Source organism: Triturus cristatus, chromosome 1_2 (genome assembly GCF_964204655.1).
Source record: "Triturus cristatus chromosome 1_2, aTriCri1.1, whole genome shotgun sequence".
In the NCBI taxonomy this organism is placed as follows: domain Eukaryota; kingdom Metazoa; phylum Chordata; class Amphibia; order Caudata; family Salamandridae; genus Triturus; species Triturus cristatus.
In genome coordinates, this window is record NC_140580.1 from 85,076,447 (window position 1) to 85,096,695 (window position 20,249).

Genomic DNA, 20,249 nt, shown 5'->3' on the forward strand with positions numbered 1-20,249 from the left:
GCCGCAAGCTGAACCCAGCCAAGCTGGGCCACTTATGCGACCTCGGGGGCACAACCGGGTTCAACCAAGCTCTGAGACCCCAGAGACTCAAAGGTTCAGACCTCAGCCCCAAGGAACTGATGTGCACTTCACACCCTCAGCACTCTGACTAGTTAGCAGGCGCTCTCCAGCTCGTGCTTGACCTACCTAGGAGAGCCACAGCCATGAGGCACAAGCCCAGGTGTACAGGACACTGAGAAATAGAAAAACACTGCAGGCTTACAGCCGGAAGTTATGGCTGGCATTTACTGGTTCGTGCCTAGGCAGCATCCTGTCAAGTGGAGCAGAAGTCACGCAGTCATGCAGCACTGGCAGCAGTGCAGGGGGCACCATAGGGCACAGCAGGATGCTGGCAGGGTGACACCACTGTGGTGGCTTGGGAGGCATCTCTTGAATCTCCCGCATCCCCACTTAGTTCCTCTCTGGCCAGGCCTCGTCGCCTGAGCCAACAAAGCCACGGCTCCTGCTGTCCCCACTGATAGGTTTGGCTTGCAGGGGGGAAGCCAGCAGCTGGGAGTCAGGAGTGGGGATGCGGGATGATCCGAGCTTGAACCACTGCACTGGGTGTTTCTCAAGCCCTGCCTCTTGCATTCCGCGTCACTTCCTCCTCATGCCTCACATATCACAGGTTAGGAACACAGGATACACTATATCACAGACTTGGTGGTAGTATTTATAAAATATGATGATAAATTAGGACAGAAAAGCAAATATATGTTATCTACACGATTATATGACCGTGCATATGTTGTATGTGAGCCAAAAAACCCAAATGGTCAACCATATTTTTATTTAAGAAGCTTATAGAGCGTGCAGCTACCCAAAAGGGTCTCCCGGCACTACAGGCAGACAGTAAGCAGAGATGCAAAAGCAAGCAGGAGACATAGCAACAAACCAGGTGACAAGAACTTAGTCAGGGCAATTGAAGAGCATGGTTTTCAGGTTCTTACGGAAAGTAAGCAATGAGTTAAAGTTCCTGAGAGCTACCGAAAGAGAGTTCCAAAGTTTCTTGCCTAAAATGGAGAAAGAGCGCCTCTTAATACGAGCCCGGCGAAACCTAGGCATAGTAAACAGTGCGAGGTTGGCCGATCTCAGCGATCGAGTAGGGACATACAGGGACACCAGATCTTGGATGTAGGAGGCAAGTCCATGTCTAGCACGAAACATGTAACATAAGTTCTTGAATTTAATAGGTCTGTCAACCTTTAGCCAATGTAATTTGTGGAGCAAGGGAACCATAGAATATGCCAGCACTGCAGCAGTATTTGCTGCAAGGAGGAAGAGACTCTTCTTATCAAACAATACTTGGAGCTCAAACATCATGAGGAGGACATGAAGTAGCACATGCTGGACATATTGTATTTAGCCTCACACCGGAGCAACATAAACACCAGGCTAACAAGAAGCGGGCGCCATTGGATCAACGCCTGAAAACCATGGAATATGGGCTAAATGGTGTCAAAGAACTGAAAGATGTTTCAGCATTAATACTTTGAGAGACTGTCACTGTGGCTCTGTAACTATAGGACGAATTAACACCTCCCTTGGCATGATCTGGACCCATGGCACTGCGCCATGATTGTGTATAGTACTGTTGTACTGATTATGCAGACTGATGTTTTTATGCCTTAAGTATTCACTGTATTATGTGACTATGATATGCCATACATGCACTACTGTACGGAAAGTGCTCACACGACTTGCTGACAGGTGTGGTCTAGTCCACCTGGTACAGCGGGAGATGGATCTTTGCCAAGGAGGCCCCTCTAATGATTCTCCCTGCTTATCCTTTCAATATATTGTAGTGGAAAGTATTGACAACTGTGAAAAGTAGACGGGGTAGCATCCTTACCTATGCATATAGATGAGTACAAATAGAGGTGGTATGGGGAGCAAAAGAACGATGGGTTTGAGTGCTACCCCGAGCTATAGCCAGTGGTTATACTTATTGCAAGCAGCCTCCCATCACTGGAACCAAGCTGTAACTTGCTGATGAACCCATAACTAGGGTGTGGCTTGTGTTCCAGTTAGGTTCAGAGAGGCCTGGCTTGGCAATTCAGACTGGACAGTTTCCACGAGGATCAGGGTCAAGATTGATTTGCATATGGCTGGCTCCAAACTAAGGTGGCTTGGTGAGCAAAATGTCGATGGGTTGAAGTGCTACCCCGAGATATTGCGAGTGGTTAGACTTTTTGCAAACAGCCTCCTATCACCTTTTATGTGTTGCATGTACCACCCTAAGAAGCATGGGTATGCCCAGACATGGTTCCCATGCTCACTGTGTCACTGGAACCAAGCTGTGCCAGGTTGAGGAGCCCATAAATGGAGCCAAACCAGTCCTGGGATGCTTGCGTTCTGGTTCAGTGAGGACTTGTCATTTTGGGTTGGACTGTTCCTATCAGGAGCAGGGTCAAGACTGATTTTCAAATGGCTGGGTCCAAACTGAGGTGGCATGGTGAGCAGAAGAACGATGGGTTTAGTGCTACCACAAGCTATTGCCAGTGGTTGGACTTACTGCAAACAGCCTCATCACCTTGTCTGTGTTTAAGAATGGTTTACATCTCTGCCATAATGCTAGCCATTACATTATGATGGCCATACTTGACTTGGTGCAATCATCCTTGCAATAATGGTTCCTATTCATTGATAATCCTAGTCATGCCATATTAGTGTGCTTCCTGGCATGTTGTAGGACTCACATCCTTATTATGATGTTGCTCAACCCTAATATAATACCAGCTCTGGCATACTGGTGTCCATACTTGACATGCAGTGGGCACTCGATATTACTGTTACTATCCCTGGTATAATGGTGGTAATTACATTATGATCTGTCTTACATTAATGGTAGTACATGAATATGTAAGACAGAATGTGTCCATGTGTGGGAGTAGTAAATGTGAGTACATTGTGTTATATACGTAATTGGTTGATTTCGGACCAGATGTCTATTAATTCAAAATAAATTGCTGTCATTTCGGGACAAAACATGGCAAGCTTTTATTTAGGGAATAGAGCTGGGGGTTAAAATGACTGCATTTTCGAAATATGCTTGAACCTGATAAAGGAGTGGAAAGCCACCCTGAGCTGGGTAGAACTATTGCTGATGTGGTTCAATGCAAATAGTGCTTTCTGAAATGGATGTCACTTTAGGAATCTCATTAAAGCATTTCATCACATATATTGATAACGTTTTTTACGAAAATACAGCAAATGTTGTTTGAGCGTGAGAGATAGGTGTCAGCTTGCTACTATCTGAACCCACAAGGTTACTGATCCAAGCCACCGTACTGATTATCAAGGACTTAAGGCTGAGAAGATCTGTTGAGTTCCTGTATTAACGGGAAACAACCTTTCATAACAATGAACAACCTTTACAACGCAGTCATTACAACGCAACATCCTTTACATTCACACCATTACAACGCAGCCATTACATCACATGTCACTACAACGCATGTCATTACAACGCATGTCACTACAACGCATGCCATTTTAACGTATTATAAGGTAAGTTATGGGGAATAGTAATTTTTGCCCCAACACTATCCAACACTTACCCTACTGTTGCACACACTGGAGTGGGACTAGTAATTTATACACCTACACTATCCAACACTTACCCTACTGTTGCACTCACTGGAGTGGGAATAGTAATTTTTACCCCTACACTATCCAACACATACCCTACTGTTGCTCTCACTGGAGTGGGAATAGTAACTTTTACCCCTACACTATCCAACACTTCCCTACTGTGGCCCTGAAAGTAATATGCGTTGTAATGGTATGCGTTGTAATGGAATGCATTGTAATGGAATGCGTTGTCAATGTAGTTTCAACAAATGTGTTGTGATGGCATGCGTTGTAAAAACATGCGTTGTAAAGGATGTTGCGATGTAAAATCTGCGTTGTAAAGGCATGCGTTGCAAATATTTGCGTTGTAAAGTCATACATTCCATCTTAACTGCCCAAAGAAAGTGGGACTCCTCCCACTAGCTGTGATGCCACCAGGCACAGAATAGTGTATTTTAAAGGTGTCAAGTTCCAGTGAGGAGGAGAAAGCAACTATAGAGAAAAAGGCTCCTTGGAAATCTTAAATTAAGAGGAATATTAGAACTGAAGAGAACAGCAAGGCAATAGACTACCCTTAACATCAGGAAAGGAAAAAGAGCCAAGCCAGAAAACTAGACGAAGAAATCCAGAAAAAGATAAAAATTATGAAAGCAAACAAGTTGGGAGAACAACTGTAGCAATGAGGAGCAAAATGCAAAAAAATGCAAGTGGCGTATTTGCTCTTGTTACTGTCTTCTTGTATTTAGAACAGGACTGACATTTAAGGAAAGATCCAATTCCATCTTAGATTGGGAGTCTCAAAATCTGTTTTATGGTGAAATTACCATCCTGAGAATGATTGGCTATAAGGCTTGTACACACCCTTTATGAGAAAGTCATTGCGTTCTTTTGGTGATGAAAATAGAAGTCCAAGTTCAACGTCCTTTGTTCCATGGTGGATTACATGACTCCATTGCTGCCTTTCATGCTTAGTGTACTAGGTGATTAGTGGAACACCCCTCTGGTGACTGCAAGTGCAGAGATGCCAGAATGTTCTGAGCAGCACAGGTGGTGTCTGTTCACTGAGCATGATGTACCAGGAATACGCAGACCTTCAGCGCCTGCGTGGGAAACCTAATTTGGTTTAACGAATGCAGCATGACAATTCAGGATAATGATGAGATAAAATATCCTTCTTTGAAATAGGAATATAGCTGCTAGTGAAATCATAGTGGGCAAAGAAAATTCACCTCTGGCTTGACAACTATATTTACATTGAATATTTAGCAAACACTGTAGATTCAGTTAATCGGTTGGATTTAAAATTATTCTCTAGCTGCCATCAACAGATGTTTCCATCCAATACCTTCCAATCCAACTCTGTAGCTAAAAGTTTTCTTTGAAGTAATGAATAGCTCCTTTTAGACTTTGATATAGCTTTGGACAAATAAAAGACAGGATGTTCTTGTCTATCCTCATCTTATTTTTGCAAAAAGACTATTCCAGCTGCTCTTTCAAAAGCCCCTTTTTCTACAATAAGTTCTTTGATGTGTCAGGATGCCATAGTATTGGTGATTGAGTAAACATCTGTTTAAGCATCTTAAATGCCTTTTCTATTTGATGATCACATCAAAACCTTTTCTTCATATTCTCAATTTCAAAGCATGGATACTATCATTGGGTAGCTCAGCAAAACTCTTGTAACTTTGAGTCTCTTTGACAGTAATATGTTAAGTCCCATCCAAAATAGTTCTCAGTTTCTTGGGATCCATACAGAGATCAGAGGCATTCAATCTAAACCATACGTACTCAATTCCAACCTATTTACATTTTGCAGGTTTACAAGACAAATGCTATTCCTGAAATCTTGATAATACTATATTCATATGTTCTTAATGTTCTTCACTAGTAATTGAAAACACTGGAATATTATCCAAACAAAGCAACATAAACAGATTAAAGAAATCTGAGAATATTAAATCAATAACGTATTGAAAAATGTCCGAAGCATTGCGCAGACCAACAGGCATTACATGGTATTCATAATGCCAAATAGGAGTGCAAAGCACTATGTTCAACTCATTGCCATTCATTGTGTTTGGAAGATAAAAATCACATTTTAAATCTGGTTTGGTTGCGCTCCTTTGACTGATGCCAAAGAATCATCAACTAGATGTAACAGTGTCTAGCCTTGCTCATGATCTGAGTTAGTCTTCTACAATCAATACAAGTTTGAGGCTCTAGGCAGTTTTAGTCTTTAAGTCGGAAGTGTCTCCAATGGGGCCAAAGATGGAACGGTTAACCCATTCTGGAATTGTCCTGTATATAAGCCCTTAGCATATCCGTTCTTTCTCAGTTAAGGAATAGGTATGTCCAAAAGGAACAACAGTGTCAGGTTTAATTGGAATGGAACACTTTTTTATTAAATTCAAAGAGAAAGTGAGCAATCTTTAGGCTTAGATAAAAATGGAGAAAAGATACAGTGCTGCAGTGGAAGAAAGATGAACCTCTTCAAATTCAATGTGGAGTCCTCTACCTCATCACCCAGTACCCAGTAAGTTACACAGGCATAACAGTGATCATAGCAAGACTGTGATGACAAATATGTTGTTTAAGTGGATTAACTGTCCATCTCTTAAAGCCCAGACCCCCGCTAAGAACCAATCACCTTTTAAAATGCTGCTATTAAGCTGTAGATCTTTTCCCAAACATGCTACTGAAATCTCTATATTATTAGAGGAGGAAAGCCCTGATGCTCTGTTTCTAACCGAAACCTGCCTCAACAAGGAGTTTGATCCAGTCCTTGCACAGTTCCTCCCTCGTGGCTTCCTTATTTAGTGGTTAGATCGCAAGAGTGGCAAAGGTGGTAGCATTGCAATTATTTAAAAAGACCTGTTCAAATGTCGCATTACAGCTGACCCTCTACCTGACTGCGAGAATCTTTCTTTCTCGATAAGCTTCTCACCTACTCACACGTTCCCAGGACTTTTAATTTATCGCCCACCTGGAGCCTATGGACAATTTCTTAAAGTTCTTCCCGAAACCGTTACCAACCTAGCCAGTTCCCCTTCCAACTTCACTATATTAGGTGATCTTAACCTGCATTTAGACAAATCCATAGACTCTGTTGCTTCTCAGTTAGTTAGGAATCTTTCAGCACTCCAGTTCAAACAAAGAGTCTTTGGAGCCACCCACGTCAAGGGTCATCTACTGGATCCCATTTTCACTAATAGTGAGGAACTTTCAGTGGGTTCCCAACCCCGCTGCCATGGTCAGACCACTTTTTGATTCCTCTGTCATGGGACTTCACAGGTCGATTCTCCTCATTTAGTATAGTTGGCAGTCAGGAACGTGTCTGCGCCAAGCTTCCCCTAGAACAGTGGGTTTCAGCTCTCGAAGCCTCTAGGTCTTCTAGCGATCTGAACCCTATCACGGCCAATGATAAGTTTACCAAATGGATCAACTCCTCTCTAGACTATGTTCTTCCCAAAAGGTCTACTCATAAAAAAATCAGGCCGAAGATGTCTTCATGGTACTCCCCTTAGCTCAGCAAACATAAACAAATCTTCAAAAGATTAGAAAGAAAATGGAGAAGGGACTACGAGGAATCTAGCAAACCAAAATATAGGGAGGCTATTAAAATATGTCAAGCTGAAATCAAATCTGCACAAGGGGCCTACTATGAGGAAAAAAATAGCCTTGCATCTAATTCCCCGCAGGAAGTTTTCCGCATTGCTAAAACTCTTCTTAAACTTCCCTCCCCACAAGCCACCACTGATGGCGCCCTCGTCCGCTGCAATGATCTGGCTGAGTTCTTCTATGAGAAAATCCAAAACATATATATCACCTTCCCTCACACAGCCGGTTAAAAAGAACTGTGTCCTACAATTGTCTCACCTCATTGTACCCAAGCATTGTTGGAACAAATCCCTCTTTTGGACCTTAAAACATTAGAATCCATCTTGGCTCTCATTAAATCAGGCTCTCCGAGGGATCCCACCCCTCCTCATGCTCTGACCTCAGCCGATTATTGCATTGATCAATTCCTCTATTTCTTCTGGAGTGGTTCCCCCGCCATGGAAATGTGCAATGATGAATGCACTACTTAAAAATCCCAATCTCGACCTGGATAATTGTGGGGAACTATTGTCCTATTTCCCTCCTCCTGGTGCTTAGTAAAATCCTTGAGAGGCATGTTAATTCAGTCCTATCCGGGTTCTCAGAGTCCAACAATCTCTATCACTCCTCACAAATGGGGTTCTGGCCCCAACATGGGACGGAAACAGCTCTTTTAGCAGTGGTTGAAGAGTCCAGGAAAATTCTGGACAATGGTGGTACACCGTCAACTATAACATCTTGTCTCACAGGCTCAGGAGTCTTGGGGTGACGGGGGTTTCATCACCTGGCTGCAATCCTTCTTAGCAGACAGGTCCTTTCAGGTCTTCGAAGGAGACATCATTTCTAAGCGTATGTCTCTCAGCTGTGGTGTGCCTCAGGGATCCTCCCTGAGCCCTACACTGTTTAATGTCTACATGAGTCCGCTGGCAGAGATAGTCGGTCCATTTGGCATAAAAATAGTTACTTACGCTGACGACACACATCTCGTGGTGGCCTTAAACCACCCAGAAAATTCATCCTCTGGCCTAGGCCCCTCCCTGGAGAAGGTAGCCAAATGGATGGAGCTCTCGTGCCTGAAACTAAATGGAGATAAGACGGAGCTTATGCTCCTTGGCAACTCTCCAATCTTCAACTCAGGGTTACTGTGACCTAATTGTCTTGGCCCTGCCAAAGATTCAGATCAAAAGTTTGGGCATGTGGCTGGATCGCTCCCTGAATTTTGATTATCAGGCGGCGAAACTATTGTCCACGTGCTATTGCATTCTAAGAATGCTTCGCAAAATACTTCCTCTCCTCCCATTGCGTACAATAAGGATAGTGGTCCAGGCTCTTATTCTATCACACCTGGACTATGGGAATGCCCTTTATCTAGGAGTCCCCCTAAGCTACCACCTCCAAGCTACAGATCATTCAGAACTGCACAGCTCGCCTGCTCCTCCAGACCCTGTACCGGCCATCTGCCAAGCCAGCACTGAAGACTCTTCATTGGTTGCCTATATTGGGGAGAATCAGATTCAAGGCGTTATGCATCACTCACAAGTCCTTCTGGGGAAAGGACCGACAATTAGTCGATTTATTGTTACCCCTTACTGCCCTAACAGAAGCCTCTGCTCGGCTAACCTCTTCCTCACTGTACTTCCAAAAATAAAGAGAGCAAGAAGCGGTGGGCGTTCCTTCTCTTACAACGCTGCTAAGCCATGGAACGCTCTCCCTCCGCACATACGTCGGGAGTCCAATCTGATGCCCTTCCCGAAACTCCTTAAAACTTGGCACTTCCAAATGTCCACCTAACAAGCTGTCTTCTCTGTCCGCAGCCGATTATAGGGCCGGGAAGCCTTAGGGTAGCTACGCGCGTTATAAATGTTTTTTCATTCATTCATTCAATTGATGTATATATTAATGTTCTTACACCGAGGAATTCCAAAAATGACACTGTAGTTAGCAGAGGCATTAATGGCAAAATAATGCTAAAAGACAGCCCTTCTACATAATCTCGAAATAAGATTGTAATGGAGCAGACATCTTTCAACTGTGTCCTAAAGTTAATCGTGAGCTGTGCACAGTTCAAATCACTTCTTAACTCTCTTAGCAATGTTGTTTTTAGTGGCTCATTCTGGCTAAACAAGCATTCCGCGTTTTACTATCCAACAATGCTACTACTGAAATATCTAGACTATGACACCAAATTCTCAGGGAGCAATAGTTGTAATCTTGTGCCAGGTCCAAAAAAGGCTCCATTAACATAACTCTTGGCTCAGATGTTACACAGATGTATGAGCATGTTGCATTGTCAGCATAGCTTTGCTGTCCATTTACTGAAATTGTGAGGGCTGAAAAACCTTTATTTTTCCACTCTTGAGTACCAAATATTCTCAGTTGACTTTGAATCAACATGGAGTCAGAAGAGAGCAGATTGAGAGGAAGCAGAGTTGAAAAATGAAGAAAGTTGCTTTGTACATGTTTTAAATGGTTGGCCATATGTAATTATATATCAAAATTTTGTTAATGTGTCTTAGGAGGGGGAACACCCAACGACCTTGGGGAAATTCAGACACGCCTGCATTGTCACATTTGAATACTTCATGGGTGTCCATATGGCTTTTTGGTCACGTTTGGTAAAAATTGTACAGCAATTGTTTGACACAAGTTTTCACTTTTCCATAGGAGAGAATGTTCTGGAACCCTGGAGAGAAGTTAGGCTACCCTGGTTCAGTAGTTATGTTTCACACTATCAAAGATTACTACCTGCAACAATGTGTTAGTGTGTCATTTATTCACTAAAATAGGATTTTGCCATTAGCTACTTATGGACTATAGTTGATCCTTTCAATACAAAGTTTGGCAAATCTATAACTGATCTTTAAGGTATACAACAGGAAATACCTCAAGGTGTACAACATGAAGGCTATGAGTCAGAAAATAAACATGGACTTCTCTATTAGTTGACAAGAGTTAATATGGAAGAGGGACAACAATGAAACTACAAACGATATAAGAAAGCCTATTTGCCATTTTTTTTTACATACGCTAAGACTCATATGCCCTCCTCCACAGAGACACGGTTGGGTTGCTTACCTTGAGGTGCCTCAAATCTGACCAGCATCTTGAAGTGCTTAACAAAATTTGGGAGTGGAGTGGGGGTACACCAAAGGGTAACAGGTCCCCTTCAAATCCAGAAAGACAAGGAGAGGATGAGAGGTGGCAGAAGAGAAACTTCACAGGACAATGAGTCCGGGGAAGGTCTGCACTGCAGGTGACACAAGGATTCTATGTTACTCCCTGCCTTATGATTCTTCTTTACCTTTAAAAATTGTGTTCACAGTGCTTGCCTCTAAATTATTTTTAATATCAGAAGAGTAATGGGGATGCCACTGCTGTGGATCTGTAAGCGGGAGCTGTGGTTTCAAATTGTGGGAGAAGGTAAAGTGAAAAGAAAAAATTAAAAGTCACAGTTCATTGTGCATCTTGAAGGGGAATTATTGCACATTGGAAAGCGCAGAAGGAAAGAACTAAAAAAACTCAAAAGGAAGGGGAAACAAATAAAGGATCGAAAGAAGATTGTGTGGCAGATATGTTGCTGGGACTCAGGTTATCAGCGGCAGAGCCATCTGAGGCTTCCCCACCAGAATCCTTGCAGTTAACCAATCTCTAAAAGGGAAATGTGTGTGTAGCAGGGTGAAAGCCCCACCAATGTATGTTGGGGTTTATGCTTCCTCCGTCAAACAAAGAGAGAGTAAGGGTTTTAGAGTTGGGAATGAACTTCCAGTCCCCTAGGGTCAATATATCAAAACAAAAGGAGGGAGTGTCCCAAGGACAGAACGGCGTCCTTGTGAATTAGAGAAGTGGAGAGAGTAAGCATGGGAAAAAATATTTCTTTATTTAAGAAACCCCTCACTCACCAAACTAGGTTGGTGAGTGAGGGGTTTCTTAAATAAAGAAAGGGGTTTATGCTTCACCAATCCATAGATGAGCACTTTAATCTTCTCAATTTTAATTTGTATATGGTAGTGGGCGATCTGTTTTTTTATTGGGCAGCTTATTTTCAAATATATTCTTAACTCTGGTTGCATTGCACACTATGAATGATGCACATTAATTAGGATTTGATCCTAGCTTCCACATTTCATTGGGACACATTTCCTCCAGATGAGAATTTAGGGGCATATCAACAACAACCGGCGATAATTATTGCTGAGCGCACTTAGCGCTCGGATAATTATCGCCGGCTAGCGCCGATTTTTATCGCTGAGATAGCATGCTATTAGCAACGCTTATCTCATCAGCGCTAAAAATCCTAGCGCTAACTGGCTAACGTGAGATTATCGCTGGAAACCCAGCGATAATCTCATGTTAGCTAGTTGATAGGGACTCACAAACTTAGCCATGATATCCACCTTCCATAGGATATCATGGCTAAGTCAGTCCTGAAGCAGGCGTAAGGAAAGTAGCAATAACAGGGGTTATCGCTACTTTTCCTGACGCTATGCTTCATAGCGTGGGGCTTGATGATAGGAGAAATGTCGCTTAGCGACATTTCTCCTGTCATGCCAGGTCAGGAATGCCCACTTTGCATCTCATTAGAGATGCAAAGCTGGGCGTTAGGAATCCTGCCGCTAAAGCAAGGTTTCATGGGTTAGCGTGACCTTGCTGATTAGGCGATAAAATTATCGCCGCTTTTCGGCCGAAAACGGCCGCAAAAGCGGCGATAATTTTTTATCGCCTGCTTGTTGATATGCCCCTAAGTTGTTGCTTGATTTTATTTTAGCTGTTACCTATCAATGGGATTTTTGGGATGGTTCAAGTATATCTCTATAGACAACAGTACAAAAGTGCTGGCGTGCCAATCTTTGCACTAGTTTACAGTGAAGATCACTTTACCACTTTTATGTTCAAGGTCAATTAGGGCATTTCACTATATGCCATGTGAAATATATCTAAGCCCCAAAGCCACCTTCTTGTGCCATTCATCTGTAGGCACCCGCGATTTGATAAGCTCTGCCTCCTGATAATTACATCCAAGAGCACTCTAAGGCGAATCCTAGTAATGCACTTAAAAGTGTCTTTCAGTATGATGTGCATATGATGCTATCTTCTTCAATTTATTCAAACACGATAACTACATCAAAGGCCATACCTGGTGGAGTGGTGTTTCTAGTACTTGCTGTAGTCTGCTGAGCTGTAAAAGAAAGGAATACACATGAATTAAGGGAATGATTTTAGTCTTCCATTGGCATTTTTCAGATGAAATCCTGAAATTCTATAGTTATTTATTCTATTTTTATAGCAGGATCCTATCTATAAAGCAAAGTGATGCTATTTATCTTTCCACAGGTAAATAGTGAGTTTCGGTTGCTGTTTACACAGAAATTGGCAAAATAGCATACATTATGCACTGGGAAATTAAAATCACTATTTACTTGAATGCCAGGTAAATAGCAGAGATTTTTCACTGTTTGGTCAGTAGACATGCAAATAGTAAACAAGCAATTGACATGCAGTAGTTCTTCAGTTAGAGCTCTTGGCTTTGTAAACGATAATGTCTATTACCTGGTAAACACCCAAAATATCGAATTTGAAAAATCAACTGGCCAGAATATCGAATTAAAAATATAGAGAGGCCTGAATATCGAATTACCAAAATAAAGTTAGATAGAATATCGAAATTGAGGTTTAAAATATCGATTTCGATAATATCGAATTTAAAATATCGTTTTCCATAATATCGATATTTTTTTGGGTGTTATGTATGCTAGTATATGTGTTAAAATTATATATCATTTTCGTAATGTATGTTTACTTTTTTTAAAGTAATGAATGTTATGTTATTTAATGTATGCGTAATTTAATTCCGTAGCTGGTTGTGGGTTTATAGGGGAATAGGGTGGGAAGTAATTTAATGATAGTAAATTAAATATTAATTTTTATAAATTATTAATTATTTTTAATTTAATTTTACGTTTTAGTTCTGTAGCGGGTTGTGGGTTTATAGGGGAATAGGGTGGGAAGTAATTTAATTGTAATTAAGTAAATATTAATTTTAATTTATTTGTATTGATAATTAATTTATTGCTAATTAATTATGAATCGGTAATTAATTTTTAATGATTGGTAATTATTTTTTATTAATTGATAATTATGTGAATTGTATTAATTTATTATTTGGAATGGGTTGTGGGTTATAGGGGAATAGGGTGTGAAGTCATTTAATTGTAATTAAGTAATTATTGAAATTATTTTTGTGTATTGATAAATCATTTATTGTTAATGAATTATTAATTGGTACATTTTGTATTACTTATTACATTTTTGGGATTGAAAATTAATTAGTTGTTAAATAATTATTAATAGGTAATTAAGTTTTAATAAAAAATATTTATTGGTATTTATAATTAATTAGTTATTAAATATTTTGAGATTGGTAATTCATTTTAATAATTGTTTTATTGGTACTGATAATTAATTTATTCTTATTTAAATATTAAATCATTACTTTTCCTACTGTTGCACTCTCTGGAGTGGGAATAGTAATTTTTACCCCTACGCTATCCAACACTTTCCCTACTGTTGCACTCACTGGAGTGGGGATAGTCATTTTTACCCCTATGCTATCCAACGCTTTCCCTACTGTTGCACTCACTGGAGTGGGAATAGTAATTTTTACCCTCCCGCTATCCAACGCTTTCCCTACTGTTGCAACCACCGGAGTGGGAATAATAATTTTTACCCCTATGCTATCCAACGCTTTCCCTACTGTTGCACTCATTGGAGTGGGAATAGTAATTTGTACCCCTACGCTATCCAACGCTTTCCCTACTGTTGCACTCACTGGAGTGGGAATAGTAATTTTTACCCCTACGCTAGCCAGCGCTTTCCCTACTGTTGCACTCACTGGAGTGGGAATAGTAATTTTTACCCCTACGCTATCCAACACTTTCCCTACTGTTGCACTCACTGGAGTGGGAATAGTAATTGTACCCCTACGCTATCCAATGCTTTCCCTACTGTTGCACTCACTGGAGTGGGAATAGTAATTTTTACCCCTACGCTATCCAACACTTTTCCTACTGTTACACTCACTGGAGTGGGAATAGTAATTTTTACCCCTACGCTATCCAACGCTTTCCCTACTGTTGCATTAATTGGAGTGGGAATAGTAATTTTTACCCCTACACTATCCAACGCTTTCCCTACTGTTGCACTCACTGGAGTGGGAATAGTAATTTTTACCCCTACGATATCCAGCACTTTCCCTGCTGTTGCACTCACTGGAGTGGGAGTAGTCATTTTTACCCCTACGCTATCCAACGCTTTCCCTCCTGTTGCACTCACTGAAGTAGGAATAGTAGTTTTTACCCCAACGCTATCCAACGCTTTCCCACTCTCTGGAGTGGGAATAGTAATTTTTACCCCAACGCTATCCAACGCTTTCCCTACTGTTGTACTCTCTGGAGTGGGAATAGTAAGTTTTTACCCTCCCGCTATCCAACGTTTTCCCTACTGTTGCACTCTCTGGAGTGGGAATAGTAATTTTTACCCCTACGCTATCCAACGCTTTCCCTACTGTTGCACTCACTGGAGTGGGAATAGTAATTTTTACCCCTACGCTATCCAACGCTTTCCCTACCGTTGCACTCACTGGAGTGGGAATAGTAATTTTTACCCTCCCACTATCCAACAAATTCTTTACTTTTGCAATTGTTGGAGTGTGAATACTAATTTTATTCCCTTAGCTATGTAATGTTTTTAATTTTGTTATATTTAGGTGCCGATTCCGATCCTGTAAATGGTCGTACGGAGCGTATTCTCCGTACGACTCGTACCCGGGAAATCCACCTTACAAACCAGCAAGTACGATTCGTACAGAAATACCCTTTCCGTACGAATCGTAAAAAACACCGTACGGCTAAAAAATACCTACTATTCTGATCCTGGACAGCGCGTACGCAGCGTTTTATGGACCAGCATGTACGATTCGTACCTACAGCACTCCGCACAGCTAGTTTTTTTACGGGAGCCGAAAAGTGCCGGAAAAGCTAAGTACGCTGCGATGCACGACAAAGAGGGGGACCGGTACGCGACGTACACGCCATCAACCACATCGTACGTGTCATCATGTACGGTGCGTACCCCAACATTGCATATGTATGGTCCATACCCCCCACCCTCGTATGTCCGCACCATACCCCCCCACCGCGTATGTCCGCACTGTACCCCAGGCGTACCCCAATCCTCATATATGTATGGACCGTACATACGTGAGGATTGGGGTATGCCTGGGGTACGGTGCGGACATACGCGGGTGGGGGGTACGGTGCGGACATATGCGGGGGGTACGGTGCGGACATATGTGGGGGGAGGCTGGGGGTGCCGTACGACTCGTACCCCGGGCACAAGTGTACCCGGGGTAGGGGTTGTACAAAGTTCGCTCCGTACGGGACGTTTTCCATACGCTTGTGTATTTGGAACGCCGGTACGGATCGGACTTGTGCGCTCGGACTTCAATTTTACGACTCGTACGTAAAACTGTTCGGGGACGTCTCGTAGACCTTTTCCCGATACGATTCGTATGTATCTTTCACGTACAAATCGTACTTCACCGGTTGTACGGGACTTGTACGATTCGTACGTAAAAAACATAAGGAATACGAGTCGTACGGTAATTTTGTTTAACGGATCGGAATCGGCACCTAAATGTAGTGTAAATTATTAATTAACATAAAAAGCATTACTTTAATTATTTTAATTATTATATATTTTTTATTTTTATATTTAGATAATAGGTTTATTTAAATATGTATGTAAATATGTATGTTATATTTAAGATTAATAATTATTTTATAATATTATTAAGTAAATATATGTTAAAAAACATTTTTTACAATACATTTATTATTTTTACATTTTAAGCTTTTTTACATTGTTTTAACTATGTTTTATTTAATTGTGTTTATTATTTAATTACTTTTATATTATTTTTAATACATTTAAACAATTCGATATTTTAGTTAACTATTTTAACATTCAATATTTTGTACTCGATATTTTAGTACTTACCTGTTTGTAGATAGGCCTTCTATATTCTGTCCTTCGATATTTTTGAGTCGATATTTTAGGAAGTCTATATTCTGTCCCTCGATATTTAGTCACTGAACCCTTTTACCCATGTGTTATGGAGTGTATCTATGTGGTGTGTTGTAGAATTATGTGGATTGGATGGGAATTGTTAGATGTAGAATTGTGTGGCGTGGAGGAGATGTGTGTAGTAGAATTCTGTGGCATGGTGTGCAGTGGAAATATGTGGATACAAATTATATGGTATTGAGTGTACTGGAACTATGTGGAGTGGGATTGTGTGTTATGGAGGCTAATTATGTGGAGTGGTATTTTATGTAGTGGAGTGGTATGTAGTGTAGTTAAATTATGTGGTGTGCTGTTGAATGATGTGGCATGAAATCCTGCGATTTGGATGTATGTAGTGAGTGTTCAGCAAAAAGGCACAAAATAAATCCAGTACAACATGAAATGCCCATACACACTAAACTGAAACTGCATCTTTTTTTACCTGAAATATCAAATTATAACCCCACTAATGGAGTGAAAACTGTACATTATATAATATCCATATGTATGAATACAGTTTGACACATCTATTATCCATATGCACTGCAATATTGTTAATAATGAGACTAAAACCAGAACATTAAATTAGCATTACATATGGACTCCATACAATCTTGTACTAAACTCCAAGAGAACAATATATTAAATTGGTCAGCACAAACTGAGAATAGCATGACTAACTGCAACCTTTGTATTTGAATAAACACTGGACTCCCATAGAGTAGCATCCAACCCTTCCACAAAGCAATTCAGTGGCTGGTTAAGGTTGGTAAAATCTAAATGAATAACCGGACAGTGCTTGCTGCCCTCTTGCAGTGAGCGTGCAGATGCGTAGAGAATATTTCTTTTTAGTACACTCTGGTGCCAATTCCAATCCGGGTCGGAGAGCACTCCGACCGAGCCAGACCCGGAGTGTTTTAGGACCGAGCTGGAGTCCTGTAGTACGACCGCGCGAGTACGATGCTGCCGTATGCTGCCGAACTCGGTTCGGTCGGACTCCCATAGAAGTCAATGGGAGCTGGTCGTACGACGCGTACATGGGCTCCCATTGACTGAATGGGTACGTCTCACGCAAGGGCGCCCCCTACAGTGGGTTCGCGTTGGTGCCATCCGCTCTGTACATGCCTGTGCTGGGGTGACCCTTGGGTCTCCCCCTGTGTCCGAGTCGTAGGGCTGCGGGTGACAGGGGGTCCGATGCGGACCCCCAAAGGCAACCACCCAGACGTTTTGCGAGCCGGACACTAGTGTCCGGCTCGCACAGGCTGTCCGACACGTGCATCGTACTGGCTTGGTCGTAATCCGCATCCATTGCACGCCACGGTTAGGTTCTGACCCAGACGTACGGGGCGGTTCGGACCTGGAAACGACTCGGTCGGTGAATTTCACATAGCTCGCATCGTACTTGCTGGCTCGTACAGCTGTATGAGTCGGGCGGAAAACACGCATACGGCTCGTAGTTTTTCCGGCCTGATCGCATTCGGTGCCCTTCCGACCCGGATCGGAATTGGCCCCTCTATGTACAGAATTGGGGGTGTTCACCTGAATGTGCTTTAACTTCCCTTCAGAGCTATTCTTAGCCCCAGCTTTGTTCAGCCAGGTAGCTGGGATCCCAGTGCAGCACCTTGCAGGCATCCTGAATGATTTTAATTAAGAGGTCTTATTTTATGCCGGTTAGTATGCTACGGTAATGGAAGATGAAAGCGACGCTGCTGAAAGAGACGGAGGATGAATCAGTGCCGCCTTGCCATATTTGGGCAAAAAGTTGGTTGTCCTGCACATCCCAATTTTACCTTAATTATTAAGGCTTAATACTTTAACATCAAGAAGCCTATATCTTAATTGGGCTGTGCCATGATTTTTTATTGTTATTGTCAGTTTGCTGAGAATAAGCGTTTGAGTTTCATCACTGTCAAAAAAGGCTAAAAACAAGCCCAATCCCCCTGAAGAGGAAGCCCAAAACCAAACGAATATCCTACCAAAAAAAAGCCAAACTGAGGATCGACATCTAAATTAGCTAAAAGGCAAAAAAAAATACAAGCAACGGGGTGGAATGCACGGCGTGGGAGGCAGTGATAACACAACTGGGGCATTGGGAGGAGGTGGGAGGGAGGAATGCTATATTGAAATGTAAGCAGCTATGGCTCCAAAGCTGAACAAAGGCAAACAATAACATTGCAGGAAACCAAGAAAAAAATTGTCCACAAAGAACTAATAAAGAAACATAGCGTAATGAGACAGTACTTGGCCCCTGCTCTGTGGGAGGCGTGGAAGAGAAAAAGGAGGGACAAAGAGGCAGGGCTGACCACTAGCAAGCAAGGATTTTTAAAGGACACTACTATAGACAAATAAAATGCAATGGCTAGCAATGGGTGGAGTTTACCCTCACAAAGCATGTACAACAGGTTGCGAAACAACAGCACAAGTGCTGTCTAGGCTTGACCTAAAACGTGACTGTTTACATGGCATCTGGCTAAATAGCAGATAATATGCACTAGTGGGTTGGGAGCCATTGAAAACAGTAAACAACTTCACTATTTCCTGGGCTGCAAGCTACATGGCTGAGATTATGCACTGTTTGGCCAGTGGCTGTGCAAATAGTAAAGATACACCTTCCCTTTCTACCCACCAACAAACTAAGTAACAGTGATTATGCATGATTTAAGATATGGTAATGCAAATAGCAAAGAAACTCCACTAATAACCTACCTAGCATCTGGCGAAACAGGCGAGGCTAAGTGGCAAATAAACATCCCTATTTAACTGCTTGCTGGTGACATAGGAGGTAACATATACTATTAGGCCAGCACCTGTGCAAATAGCAAAGAAGCACTCCCTTTTTTACCATGCTGCTAGGTAAATAGCAAAGATTATGTATGATTTGGCTGATGGGACGACTGTGGAGACAGAGCGTTATTTATCAGGGACCTGGCCCAGCAACAGGGATTCTGGTCTGGCAACTAGGCAAATAGCCAAGAAATGTGTTTATTTACACAATACTCATAATTTAGGATTCTGTACTATTTGGCCAACAGCTAGACAGTAAATAGAATTTTTTTACGTGGAGTGGAGTGGAGTGGCATGAATTTATCCAACCAACTTCAAATAATCTAAATGTTCTATATATCTATCCTCTGGTTAAATAGTGATGATTGTCTACTACTTAACACAAATTCTAGCAAATAACAAATTCTACTTTTATTCTGGCTACTGGCTAAGTATCATTTATTCTATAGTATTTAGCCATCAGTCAAGTAAACTGCTGGCTCTTCGAACTGCACCTCTAAATTACAGAATCCATTTGCTACCTTTCGACTAATGGTGATAGCAACTCTACTGACCTCAGCTCATGCTCGCTCAAATTCAGCACAGTAAGATTTTAAATGGCCATCGTAACCACACCAGCCTCTTATTCTCTACTTTCCAGTACCTGGAGATTCTCAGACCACCTCTCCCATCCTCCACTCTCAGTACCACCTTTGATTGCCGTCTACGTCTTTCAGCTTGTCCTCTGAAAATCAATGTCTCTACCCTTCAATAACTATTTTGCTAGTTTTCTTAGCCCCCCTACATCTTTGCCAGTCCCTGGCCACATCTATAGATGAGGGTGCTTAGAGCACTATTTTTCCCTCTGCCAGCCTTTAAACCACCAGACCTCCAAGCTCATATGTGTTGGCCCACCATATACAATTTTGGCTCCTTATATAACATTTTTGCCCAGCCTCTGAATTCATAGTTCCCACCACCCAAGATCTTCTGCCCATCAAGAAACTTTGGGCCCCATTGTCAGTCCTCCTGAATGCCTGGTGCCACTCAGTCTGGCCCCAGATTTCAGAAGTATCTTTTTGGGTGTCAAAGCCTCACTGTAGGTTTTTGGCTTAGAGGCCTCCTCTCACAATGTCAACAACCTGGTGATCATTACA

The 20,249-nt window shown here is 41.8% G+C and overlaps 1 protein-coding gene across 10 annotated transcripts in view; it reads right to left on the reverse strand.

The window, feature by feature from the left end:
- Positions 1-20,249, reverse strand: part of LOC146866846 (scavenger receptor cysteine-rich domain-containing protein DMBT1-like) — a 1,139,300-nt gene that overhangs the window by 794,708 nt on the left and 324,343 nt on the right. For 9 of the 10 annotated variants that reach the window (XM_085601995.1, XM_085601984.1, XM_085601968.1 and 6 more), the window contains exon 11: positions 12,344-12,385. The exons of the other annotated variant lie outside the window; for it this stretch is intronic. In XM_085601995.1, the coding sequence (XP_085458121.1) occupies positions 12,344-12,385 (42 nt within the window). The remainder of the gene's footprint in view (positions 1-12,343; positions 12,386-20,249) is intronic. 10 annotated transcript variants of the gene reach the window in all.